The 13,042-nt window shown below is 43.4% G+C and overlaps 1 protein-coding gene across 1 annotated transcript in view; it reads right to left on the reverse strand.

Annotated features, from left to right (window-relative positions):
- DOCK1 (dedicator of cytokinesis 1) overlaps positions 1 to 13,042 on the reverse strand; it is a 342,756-nt gene that overhangs the window by 272,178 nt on the left and 57,536 nt on the right. Inside the window, exons 4-6 of the mRNA XM_083149518.1 lie at positions 12,893 to 12,948; positions 6,962 to 7,058; positions 4,341 to 4,489 (exon numbers count right to left, since the gene is read on the reverse strand). Coding sequence (XP_083005644.1) covers positions 4,341 to 4,489; positions 6,962 to 7,058; positions 12,893 to 12,948 — 302 coding nt within the window. The remainder of the gene's footprint in view (positions 1 to 4,340; positions 4,490 to 6,961; positions 7,059 to 12,892; positions 12,949 to 13,042) is intronic.

The raw sequence follows: 13,042 nt of genomic DNA on the forward strand, positions 1-13,042 counted from the left end.
GCCTGAACCACGCACTGTGTTGAGGCTTTGGAACATAAAGGACGTATATGACCTAGATGCAGCACAAGTATTGTCTTTTGCAGTGTTGGGAGAACTCCGTCTTGGGGACGGGAACGAGTTTCCAGCAGGTCTCGCTGCCATTTATCAGAAGTTTGTGAACAAAACAAATTCTCAAGATGTTCATTCCTGTTTGAACATAGAGCATCTGGAGCCTACGCAAACTTTAAGCAAATACGCTGGCAGATGGTAAGACACAATAACAAACAAGGATTTCATTAATTGCAGAGAAGGTTAGGCTTTACGTTCTATACTCTGAACGGAATCCGGGATCTGTCTCAAAATGGGTTTTTATGCAAAGCTAAGTACTGTCAGAAGAAATGCAAAATTGCCACATCACGCTGAGCCGTATACGGGAGGAGATATATTCATCTCTTCATAGGACAAAAGGGAAAGTGCAAGCACTTACCAGAAAGGTGGCCTCCTGGATATAATATATGACTCACCGTATCTTCAGATAAGAATACACCCCCCCCCCAGGTACACATCCTTCCACTACTGGTTGCAGAACATCTCCCATGCTGCCACCCAATACTGGTCTCATTCATCTTCCCTATACAAATATATTCTTCCTGCCAAAGCTTCCAATGCGCTCTAGAGATCGGATTCATTATCAATGCCTTGTAGGCTTTCATCCTAACTAAGGAGGCCAATCGGGGGTCCAGGAACAGCAAGAGCCCTGGATTTCTGCCCAATTGAGCCTCCAGTCCAGGTACTTACAGGATTTTTGACAGGCAGCGCCACTAAGCAAAAGCAGCAGCAGCACTTAGCTCAGCTTCGGACACTACCCACGTGTGCAGCTGTAAGCATCCTGACACACTGCCCACACCTGCTCCTTAAGCTGCGCCAAATGTTGGTGGTGAATGATATGAGGTGAAAGTGTGACACTAGCAGCACCAAGCTGCAGCCAGAGAGGGTCTTGCTGACTGGGCCTGAGTTTATATTATTTATGTATGGCTGGTACATGAGATAATTATATGTATATTATTTAATGCGGGGAGGGGGTCTTGGCTAGCTACAGTGACCTTCAGTTGCCTAGCTACAGTGACCTTCACTTGGCTAGCTATAGTGACCTTCAGTTGGCTAGCTATAGTGACCTTCAGTTGCCTAGCTACAGTGACCTTCAGTTGCCTAGCTACAGTGACCTTCAGTTGCCTAGCTACAGTGACCTTCAGTTGCCTAGCTACAGTGACCTTCAGTTGCCTAGCTACAGTGACCTTCAGTTGCCTAGCTATAGTGACCTTCAGTTGCCTAGCTACAGTGACCTTCAGTTGCCTAGCTACAGTGACCTTCAGTTGCCTAGCTACAGTGACCTTCAGTTGCCTAGCTACAGTGACCTTCAGTTGCCTAGCTACAGTGACCTTCAGTTGCCTAGCTACAGTGACCTTCAGTTGCCTAGCTACAGTGACCTTCAGTTGCCTAGTTTTAGTGACCTTCAGTTGCCTAGTTTTAGTGACCTTCAGTTGCCTAGTTTTAGTGACCTTCAGTTGCCTAGTTTTAGTGACCTTCAGTTGCCTTGTTATAGTGACCTTCAGTTGCCTTGTTTTAGTGACCTTCAGTTGCCTTGTTTTAGTGACCTTCAGTTGCCGAGTTATAGTGACCTTCAGTTGACCTTCATTAAGCTTGTATTTTACTTTTCATGCACTCAGTGTAATGTTATGTTTGCCTTGTACTACACTAATAACAACAACAACAATAGTCCCTGCATAAACTTTTGATAATTTTAGCGTCAATAATGGTGGTGCTCCAGCACAGAGATATGTCTATAATGAACGTAGCGATCTAATTCTCACATTACTAATTTTTTATGCTGTAAAGGTGCCCACAGACACTACAATAATCGAATGCGTTTTGTACTTTTTAAGTACAAAACGCATCCTCTGTACAATGATCGGGTGCAGTTTAAGTGCCTCTGCGACGCGATGCGCGTCCCCGGCACCCCGATATCGTATGTCCAAAAAAGTATGTGCAGCACATACTTTTTTGGACATTATCGCACAGCATCGGGCCTGCTGTGTAGTGGCATACGATTAGTATGCTGTCCGTGCTTTTTTTTTTTAAACACGCCCCCTCCGCTGTCAGTCATCTGCTGCTGCGGCGCGAAGAGGGCTGTCACGTGGAGGCAGTACAGGCGGCAGCACAGGTCGGAGCGGAGCGGCAAGACAAGGCGGCTATCAGGTAAGGTTTTTTTTTTACAGGTGCCCGCAAAATTACATAGGAGCAGAGGCGTAGCTTTAATATTGGCCGCCCGCTCGCCTCAAGCCCGCCCGCTTCAATCCCGCCAGCAGCCCCCGCACACTCAGCGCAGGAACGCCAGCACCCCCCCGCAGCCAGGTAGACGCTGCACGGCCTTCCGGACACCCCCCACAGGGTAATTTTGCTGTGGGTAGGGGGTATTGCTGGGGCTGAAGAGGCTGCAGTGAAGGTGCAAAGTGTATTTTTATTAAAGGGGTGCTGATGGACATTGAAGGTGCGGTGCGGGGGGGGGGGGGGTTTGGTGTTTGACACAGGTCTTTTTCTTTTATGGGGGAGTCAGAGAAGGTTAAAGGGGCCCCAGCAACTAGTGCAAAACTAAGATCAAATCGCATCGCACGTACATTGTACGTGCTAAGTGCAAATCGCATCGCATGCTAAAAGAAAATTGTATAGAACAATTGTATAGTCAAAAACGCATAGCACAGTACAATTGTAGTGTCTGTGGTCACCATAAATCACTCTTGCAGCTCTTAAAATAAAACCAAATAGAGATGATTCTTCTCCAATTTGTGTAGTGAGGACTGTACCGCAAACTGGATGGGCAGCATTACAGTACCAAAATATAGGACAGTGATCAAGCGAGCTGGATAAACACATAAATAAAATAACTTGCTAATAGGCCAGGCACAGATCAACCAGGCAACACTTTGCCGAGCGGAACATTTGACCCCCCGCTTAGAAGCTGAATTTTTTAAAAATCCCTGCGTAGCGGGTGGCTGCAAATAACGGTCACGGTTTCCAGGTGACCCAGGAGGTTACAAGTTCGAGGTCATCTAGGTGCACCCAGGAAAGTTCACCAACTGTGAATATATCCTTAGCACAATGGTAAGGCATGGTGAATGGCAGGCGGACATTTTTTCCCAAACAACACTGATCCAAGACCTTTAATTTGGTATGTGATAGGCCCTATTCAGACAACAGCATCAAACTGTCCTGCTGCTATTAATATACACCTGAGAGAGAGACCGACAGACAAAGAGACTGAGCACAAGATGACAGATTTTCAATTCAATGCTGCAGTTTCCCACATCAATGAGGGAAGTTTCCGACAAAACAGATCCAACTTTAAAACAAGTCGATCCGTTTTTAAGCAAACGGCCATTGATAGTTGAAGTCATGCCCATTTTTCGACAATCCTCTGACTTTCCGAAACTTGACTGTCAGTACATTGAATACCAACAGTTGAGTTGCAGTCCAGAGAAGCAAAAACATCCTGAGATTCCAACTGTCAGGGCGTTCAAACAGTTGGAAACCCGGAATAAATACCCCCTAAGGATCTACTGACAATACTTACATTTTTCATGCAAATATTTTTTTTTATTTTAGAACATAATTCAATTACAGTATTTGACTTTAAAACGCAAGATCTTTTTTGGGTTTGGTCTATGAAGTCGACCCATGGGCCTCATCATCAGGGAATACTATACGCCCAGACCCTACTGACACTTTAATCGCCGTGTAACAGAACACTCTGCAAAGCAAAACACCTTTCAGAGGTTGACTGTGTGGCACAGCTGTAACGGGGGCCATGCGTTTAGGAACTTTGGCTTTGAAGCACAGAAAGGAAGTGTTGTGTATCTAAACAGCGGCTGATTTACAATACAGAGAGGCGTCTAGCGCAAGCCTCGCGTAAAGCTACAAATTTAAACTTTGACTTGTTTAGAAAAATCGTGTGAAGTGCTAGCTCTTCCTTTTATCATGGAGAAGAGCAGGAGGTTGTTTTACAATTAGGATAATTCTACAAAGAGCAAACTGGCACAGAATGCAAATAGCCTTTCATCAGATTTTCACACAGAATATTTAATAAGCCTTATTATGTCTACTTTGGCACTGTATTTGTCAATGCTGCACATCAAAAAACAGCCAAGGAAATTTCAATGATCTGAAATGAAATTTTCATAATGCAGAAAGGAAGGGGGGGGGGGGATGTACAAATGTCGACTGACAATCAGGAGCTGTTATGTGCTCTACAACGCAATAGTACATCACAGCGAAAGAATAAAAAAAATAAACAAAAATGTGCAAACCTGTTTCCATAATCAATCCTGGCTGTGATTTTCTTTTTCAGCTCTTTAAGTTCATCTTGTGGCAGGGTTCCGGAGAGGATCTGTGATCTCCACTCCACCAGGTCACAGATCATATTTCGTACGCAATTAAACATTTCCCGATTATCTTGCTAACGAAAGCAAAAGAAAAAAAAAAGAAGAAGAAAAAGTGGTTATTTGACTTGAGATCAAGCTAGAGGATAGAGGCAATATGCAGAAGCAAACGCTACAATGTTGGGTACTTGTGTATTTTGGCGGCGCCCATCGCATCGCATACCATAACGCATATGATGGTATGCGTTGCGACGCGATATCGTTCGATAGTGTACGATGGCATACAATTTTCAAATTGTATGCCATTGTACATGGCATACAATGCGATGCGATTTAACATTGTATAAGCACCCTAATGGGTGCTTATACAATGTTAAGCACCCTAATGGGTGCTTACAATGTTAAATGCACCCCCACGCCACCCCCCCACTATAAACGTGAACCCGAAGCGTGGCGAGCGCAGCGGTACGCGTCCTACGACCTTTTCATACCCCCACTATCCACGTCGGCGTGGAGTTGAGAATAGAATAGTGTGGCGAGCGCAGCGAGCCCCGCGAGGGGACGCGGATACCTGTGAAGCCCGCGAAGGGACGCGTTTACCTGTGAAAGTATCCGCTTGCCACGCTTTGGGCTCGGTGGCTCGCTGCGCTCGCCACACTATTCTATTCTCAACTCCACGCCGACGTGGATAGTGGGGGTATGAAAAGGTCGTAGGACGCGTACCGCTGCGCTCGCCACGCTTCGGGTTCACGTTTATAGTGGGGGGGGTGGCGTGGGGGTGCATTTAACATTGTAAGCACCCATTAGGGTGCTTATACGATTTTTCATCGTATAGGGGGTCAAAATCGCGTCGCATCGCATGCCATCGGGTACATGGCATGCGATGCGTCCATCGTACGATGTACATCGGGGGCGCCGCTATAATACACAAGTACCCAATGTTGTATTGCGTTTCTTCTATTCAGGTGAAATTAAGAAAGTAAGCTCTCATGAGCAGGACCCTCTCTCCTCTCCTTCACTTAGAGGGGCGGTACACCTGTCAAAATGTAACACGGGGGTCCCTCAGGGAGGGCAGAAACCTCCTGTTGAGCAGAAGAGGTATTAGTCCGTATTTCAAAATATTTTTATATTTTAAAGAATTATCTTGGGGTATCTTGCATTTATTTTGTATACAGTTAAAGATCATGTCCGCAGTAGTGTTAGTTACAGATCATGTCCCCAGTAGTGCCAGTTACATATCATATCCCCAAGTAGTGCCAGTTACATATCATGTCCCCAGTAGTGCCAGTTACATATCATGTCCCCAGTAGTGCCAGTTACATATCATGGGCGAGATGTATCAAGCTTCAAAAAGTGAAAAATTGAGTGATAATTAGCTCCTATCATGTCCCCCAGTAGTGCCAGTTACAGATCACGTCCCCAGTAATGGTTACATATCATGTCCCCAGTAGTGCCAGTTCCATATCAGGTCCCCAGTAGTGCCAGTTCCATATCATGCCCGCCAGTAGTGCCAGTTATAGGTGTCTCCAGTAGTGCCAGTTACATATCATGTCCCAGTAGTGCCAGTTACATATCAGTTACGTATCATGTCCCCAGTAGTGTCAGTTACATATCATGGGCGAGATGTATCAAGCTTCAAGAAGTGAAAAATTGAGAGTGATAATCAGCTCCTATCATGTCCCCCCAGTAGTGCCAGTTACATATCATATCCCCCAGTAGTGCCAGTTACATATCATGTCCCCCCAGTAGTGCCAGTTACATATCATGTCCCCCCAGTAGTGCCAGTTACATATCATGTCCCCCAGTAGTGCCAGTTACATATCATGTCCCCCAGTAGTGCCAGTTACATATCATGTCCCCCAGTAGTGCCAGTTACATATCATGTCCCCCAGTAGTGCCAGTTACATATCATGTCCCCCAGTAGTGGCAGTTACAGATGTTTGCCAGTCGTGCCAGTTTATATCATGCCCCCAGTAGTGCCAGTTCCATATCATGCCCGCCAGTAGTACCAGCTATAGGTGTCTCCAGTAGTGCCAGTTAAATATCATGTCCCAAGTAGTGCCAGTTACATATCATATCCCCAAGTAGTGCCAGTTACATATCATATCCCCAAGTAGTGCCAGTTACATATCATGTCCCCAAGTAGTGCCAGTTACATATCATGTCCCCAAGTAGTGCCAGTTACATATCATGTCCCCAAGTAGTGCCAGTTACATATCATATCCCCAAGTAGTGCCAGTTACATATCATATCCCCAAGTAGTGCCAGTTAAATATCATATCCCCAAGTAGTGCCAGTTAAATATCATATCCCCAAGTAGTGCCAGTTAAATATCATATCCCCAAGTAGTGCCAGTTACATATCATATCCCTAAGTAGTGCCAGTTACATATCATGGGAGCGAGATGTATCAAGCTTCAAAAAGTGAAGAGTGATAATCAGCTCCTATCATGTCCCCCAGTAGTGCCAGTTACAGATGCTGCCGCCGCCCCCCACATGCCATTAAAAGGTAAAAATTTGCAAAATTTCGAAACACTTCCAGTTACTTACTACATAAAGTTGTCGCCATATGATGGACCATTCCCGCAGCGTTGTGGTGACTTCTTGTACAAGCGGGATCTCACACGGTACAACGGTTTCATGTTGCCTACACAGGTTAAACAACACACTGCTATATTATACATATAATGCATCAGAAAAAATAAACAAAATATTTGACTTATTTTTGTCTCTGCGAATCCTGAAGGTTTCCGCCACTGAACGGTGATTTTCTAGATTTACCAGGAATAAATCATCTACCCAAGCCATTTTATGTTATTTCGGTACAAATATATTTTTTAAATACTGTTTAGAGAACAAAAATACACTTTCCATATAAATAGACATTTAGAGGGGTATTAAATCCCGAAACCGGCTGTCGGGATCGCTCACAGCCATTTTCGACCTGTTCCTGACTAACTCGACAGTCAGTATTAAATTTTCCGACTGTGGAGTGTCAGAATCGGTTGCAAAATCGACAATTGGCGGCCATTTCTGACAATTCAGATTTGACAAAAAAAAAAAAAAAAAAGAAGCAGAATCTGAAAGCCTTCAATGCAGTCAGAAACGGCAGTATTGAATAGGCGAGTGTCGCTATTTTCTGCAGGTGGAAAGAGCGGCACAGATTGAATAACCGCTTAAAGCGAGTATATAAATGCTCCCTAGGATAAAAACACAAAATAACAATACTTTATACTAGAGTCAACAGATGGTTTATAAAGTCCAAATGCAAAGTAAATATTACTACTTTTACATTTAATTAGTTTTAGATGAGATGCAAAGTCCATGTACATGTAAAAGGTTTCTAAGCTGGGAAGAACAGGAAAACGGAGTAAAGAATAAGACATATAGGGTGGCCAATCCCGGGATGGGCAGGATCCCGGGATTTGGCCCCGGGATTTCGGGATTAGACTGTGCATGCGCAGTCTAATACAGGGCAGGGTCTGAGCGGGTGCTCAGCAGCTGCCCGGCTTCTCCCGTCCCGTGTAGTACGGCTCTGCGCAGAGTGATGACATCAGAGTTCATGCTGCGCAGGCCTCACAGGCTGCCTCTATCCTGTGACTGGCCAGAACACCCGCCCAGCAGTGGACGAGGCCGACAGCGGACCAGCCCGCTCACCCACCAGGCCATCAGCCTGGCTCGCCCACCCGCCTGGCTCCACCTCCTGGCTACCGTCCGCACCACACATCTGTAAATTAATATGCAGGCGGACGTAGCGGTTTTTTTTATTAGGGAAGCCAATCGCGGGAATGCCGGGATTGGGCATTTTTCAATCCCGAATCCCGGGATTGAAAAAATGTCCCGGGATTGGCATCCCTAAAGACATATTTGGAGTCTGGGGTAAATGTAGGAGTTTTTGTGCCTTACCCCAAACTTGTCATAATCTTAGCATAAAGATAATTCCATTTCAATTAAAAATGACAGGATTATATGCACCAAAGGTTGGAATGTTTTCAAGTTCTACCAAAATAAACGAGATTACAAAAGAAAAAAAAAAAATCGAAACGATAAAGTCCTGTGGAGCGTTGGTTCCACTGGCCAGTCAGGGACCCAGGTGTTAGAATGGCATATTAGAAACCCACAAAAACATTCCATCCTCACCACGAGAGTACTTCTGTGTTTCCCGAGTGCTCAGGAATGCTGCATTTTTCTGATGGAGATAGAATGGCATTCTAAAGCTAGTGTGTTAAAGAGCCAAGAAGGACAGTGCATAAGATAAGATAGCAAACACTAGTCCAATTTCCTCAGATGGTCAAGCTAGAAGCCGCAAAAACTGGTCAAGAAAAACAAATACAGAACCTAAATGTGTTCCCACTAATAGGTACACCCCAGCTATACAGATTGCACCTCTGTTATCCATAGTAGATCTGGAAGTCCTCTAATTAGTGAGCGAGAAAGGGTATACCATGTACAAGCAATGTGGCAGCACGCTGCAAGCACAGGAGGTTGGCAAGGTGGTAATTGGTTATTGATTAAAGCAGACAGAAATTTAAACTTTGCTTAACTGATTTTTTCAGGGCACGCTTTTTTTATTTCAGCAATCATTTCTTTATAACAAATTATAACTAAAGGACGGTTCACTGCATATAAAATATCATTGCTTTCACAAAGATACTTGTTCAAGTCTCCCCATACTTTGCCAAATTTGAGATATTTAACAATTTGATATTAACAAATAACCTAGAACCTCTTCTATTTATTACTTCATTCAACAAAAAAATAAGCCAGGCACAGAAGCTATTGGTAAAAGACATAAGTACTCCCCTAGCAAAGATGCTGTAATTCAAGGTGGACAATACTTATCGTGGGGAAGTGCTACCACCTTTGTATCAAAGTGGAACCTTTAGTAAGCGGACCTGGGGCTTTCCTGTTTGAAAAACAGTACAAAGAATATTAACAGATATCTGCTAATCAGGCCTGCATGTTACACTGAGAAACCTCAAATAGCCCAATAGCTAAGCCTCAAGTCCTACATGATCATGATGGTTTGGGGTACAGTATAATAAGCTTTGGAGTACCTCCTGTGCATGCATAGGGGATAAGGGGCCATGTATAATGGGGTAAAAAAGAAATTGCGGGGACATGGCCTTACAACACACCACCTCTCTGGACAGAGGGCGGAGCCCAGGCATCCAGACGACCGGATTGGCCCTAATGGCATTTGCCAGAAGACCCAGCTGGCCACTTCAGTGGTGGGAATAGCTTTCATGGCTGGCTCCGCTGAGTATGGGTGATAGGAGAACTTTAACAATAGTCTCAAGTACCTATCTAACTGGTAGGCGTCAGCCTCTCTACACTTTAACCTACGGCACTGGCTCCTCCTGCACAATTCAGTTCAATCTCCTGGCCATCATTTCCAAAGCACGTAACCGCCTCCTGCGGTACTAAGCCCCTTGACAGGTCAGACTTTCTACCAGTCTCGCACCTTCAAAAGGGCATCCAAAACACATCCATCTTGCTTAAAGTTGATAGTATTCACGCAAGGCTGTTTTAAAGGGCAATATGCACCCTGCCCCTCTAGCAGCACCCTGCTCTGAAACTGTGCACATAAACGATCAGATCCGAATAACCCCCATTGTCGGAAAAACTACGTCAAAACTTCCTGCAAGTAAATTTTTTGTGTTTATTTTTTAAATGTATTCATTATATAAAAATAAATCATCTTTCTGCTATTTCAGTCCCGCAAGTCTTCTCTTGAAATCAATTTTGTAATCAGACTAGGAGATGTCATTATGCAGTAATCAGATGATTAGAATACTGATGCCGAACATATTTAATCTAGAGGTTAAGACAAAGACGGCAACAGAACAGATTTTGTGCACAGTGTTTAACTAAACTGTCACTTACTGATGACAATACGGCGGAAGAGATGCACCAGGCACAGCAGCCAATTATAGACACAAATTTACTGTACGTCTAAATAACCGTTAAAGGCTCAACCAAGGCCTCTACCCATGGCTTTTCTTTAAGGAAATAAAACATTTCCTGAAAATGATGATGATTTTAGCGATTAGATAACACTCTCTTTTTTATCTGACTATGAAAATGGATAAAAACTGCTGCTCTGGCAAAAACAGTTGATCCACCTTTTTTTTTTCCAAAGGGTGAACGCTAACGATTTTTGTAGCACCCCCAGAGAAAAATAAATCAGGGGGTCTTCCTCATGCTCGGCTATATAAGAATTATTCTTCTTAATCGGGATGGCAATAGCAGGAGTAAATGCGGGAAAAAAAATACTTTACCATTTGAATATAGCAGGTTTTCAATAGCTAATTTCATTAATATAGTATTTATATTATATTATATATTTTTTACAGAGTTTTTTTTATTTTTTTTATTTTAGTAGAACTGAAAGCCCAAGCTTTTGGAAAGGCCTCCAAGACTGGCCTAAATATTTTTGACTGTATGAATGTGTGCATGTGTATGCTTAGATGTGTGAAAGTTAATGTGCATGTCTACAGGTGTGTGATTTGAACCCACCCCTCATGCAGCCTAACCCTAACCTCCCCTAATGCAGCCTAACTCTAACCTGCCCTCCAACAGCCTAACCCTAACCTCCCCTCCCCGCAACCCTCACCCACCCACATCACCACCGCTCCGGCCACTCCACCAACCAAAGCACCACCACATCCACCTGTCGAAACACCACACCTGCCCCTCCTGCACTACATCCCCACCCGCCCTCCTGCACAAACCATATTTCACGCAATAAAGGCATCCATAGGTTTTAGGGGGAACAGTATACCAGACCAGACCCACCTGCCCCATCTATATTTCATGCAATAAAGACGTTCACGGGTTAAAGGGGCGGAGCCCCTTACGACAGTGTGAAGAGTGCTCATAGGGCGCGATGAATCACCTAGTTCGCAATAAATCCTTATTTAGTAAACCAAAAAGCTTTTTTGTGAAATGAAAAGGTTTAAAAAAAAAGATAGAAAAGTCAGCAATTACACTAGCTGTCTTACTAGTTGTCAGCAGAAGTATATGGTCATCTACATCTACAGCCCTTAATGTAGCCATGTACTTCCCGAGATCTCCTGCTTTGTAACAACGCCTCTGGATTACCTGTCCTTAGATGCATATTTCTTTATCACGGACTAAGGGGGGGGGCCGTAGATGTGGCTTATCTAGACTTTAGTAAGGCATTTGACACTGTCCCACATCGCAGGCTGCTAAATAAACTTGAAAGTGTGGGATTGGATTATAAAACAATTAAATGGATAAGAACCTGGTTGCAGGATAGGAAGCAGACAGTTGTAGTAAATAGAGTGCATTCTATGGAGGGACATGTTACCAGTGGATCTGTACTTGGACCAGTGCTCTTTAATATCTTTGTTAGTGACATTGCAAATGGTAATGAAGGGAAAAGTATGCCTTTTTGCAGATGACACAAAGATATGCAACAGAGTAGACACACCAGGAGGGGTAAATTGGTCAAGAGCATGGCAACTACAGTTTAATGCTAAAAAATGCAAAATTATGCACTTGGGACTCAAAAACCCAAAAGCGCAATATAGTATCAAGGGTACTACAATGGAAACTACTGAGGAGGAAAGGGATCTAGGAGTCAACTAGACTTAAAGGCAATGAGGAAGGCTAGCAAAGCAATGAGGAAGGCTAGTCAGATGCTTGGTTGCATAGGGAGAGGAATCAGTAGCAGAAAGAAAGATGTAATAATGCCACTTTATAGGTCATTGGTATGGCCTCATCTGGAATACTGTGTCCAGTTCTGGAGGCCATATCTTCAGAAGGATATAAATACATTACAGACTGTACAAAGAAGGGCAACTAAAATGGTGCATGGCCTACATCACAAAACTTACCTGGAAAGACTAAAAGATCTTAACATGTATAGTTTGGAGCAGAGAAGGGAAAGAGGGGACATGATAGAAATCTTCAAATATATGAAGGGAAATTTTCTTCAAAGGAAAAGAAGTAATAGAACACGAGGACATGCACTGAAACTGGAGGGAGGTAGGTTCAGGGGAAATGTTAGAAAAAATTACTTCACAGAAAGGGTAGTGGATAAGTTGATAAGTGGAATAAACATGCTTGGGATAGGCATATGAATATATTTACAAAGAACTAAGGCTAAAAAAGGGTTGAGATTACCTGGAGGATAAAAAAGGGGCAGACTAGATGGACCAAATAGTTCTTATCTGCCGTCAAATTCTATGTTTCTATGACTATTGATCTATTACGGCCTATTTCTCAACTGACCAAAATAATGATCAATAAAATCCAATTTGTTTATTTTAGTCACAGGTACACAACATACATCCAGCATCCTTACACATTATTCGGTCCTTCAGTATGAGACTGCGGCTGTAAGTTACAGGGTCACAGCTAATGACCGGTAATTTGCATTGTTATAAACTGTGACCACTGTATACCTATTAATTCTTCGTTTAAAAAAAAATAAAAAAGATGATGTTGACTTACCCCTTTCCTTCGACTGTGGCTTCCTTAAGATGAATGTAGCTGGCTGGAAATATGCCCTGAAAAAAATAAAAAAAAGACACGTATTAAACACAACTACACAAAACCTCATAATGATCAAAATATTGGATGTTATCAATGTAAACAACACTC

This window comes from Crinia signifera, chromosome 6 (genome assembly GCF_055691185.1).
Source record: "Crinia signifera chromosome 6, ASM5569118v1, whole genome shotgun sequence".
In the NCBI taxonomy this organism is placed as follows: Eukaryota; Metazoa; Chordata; class Amphibia; order Anura; family Myobatrachidae; genus Crinia; species Crinia signifera.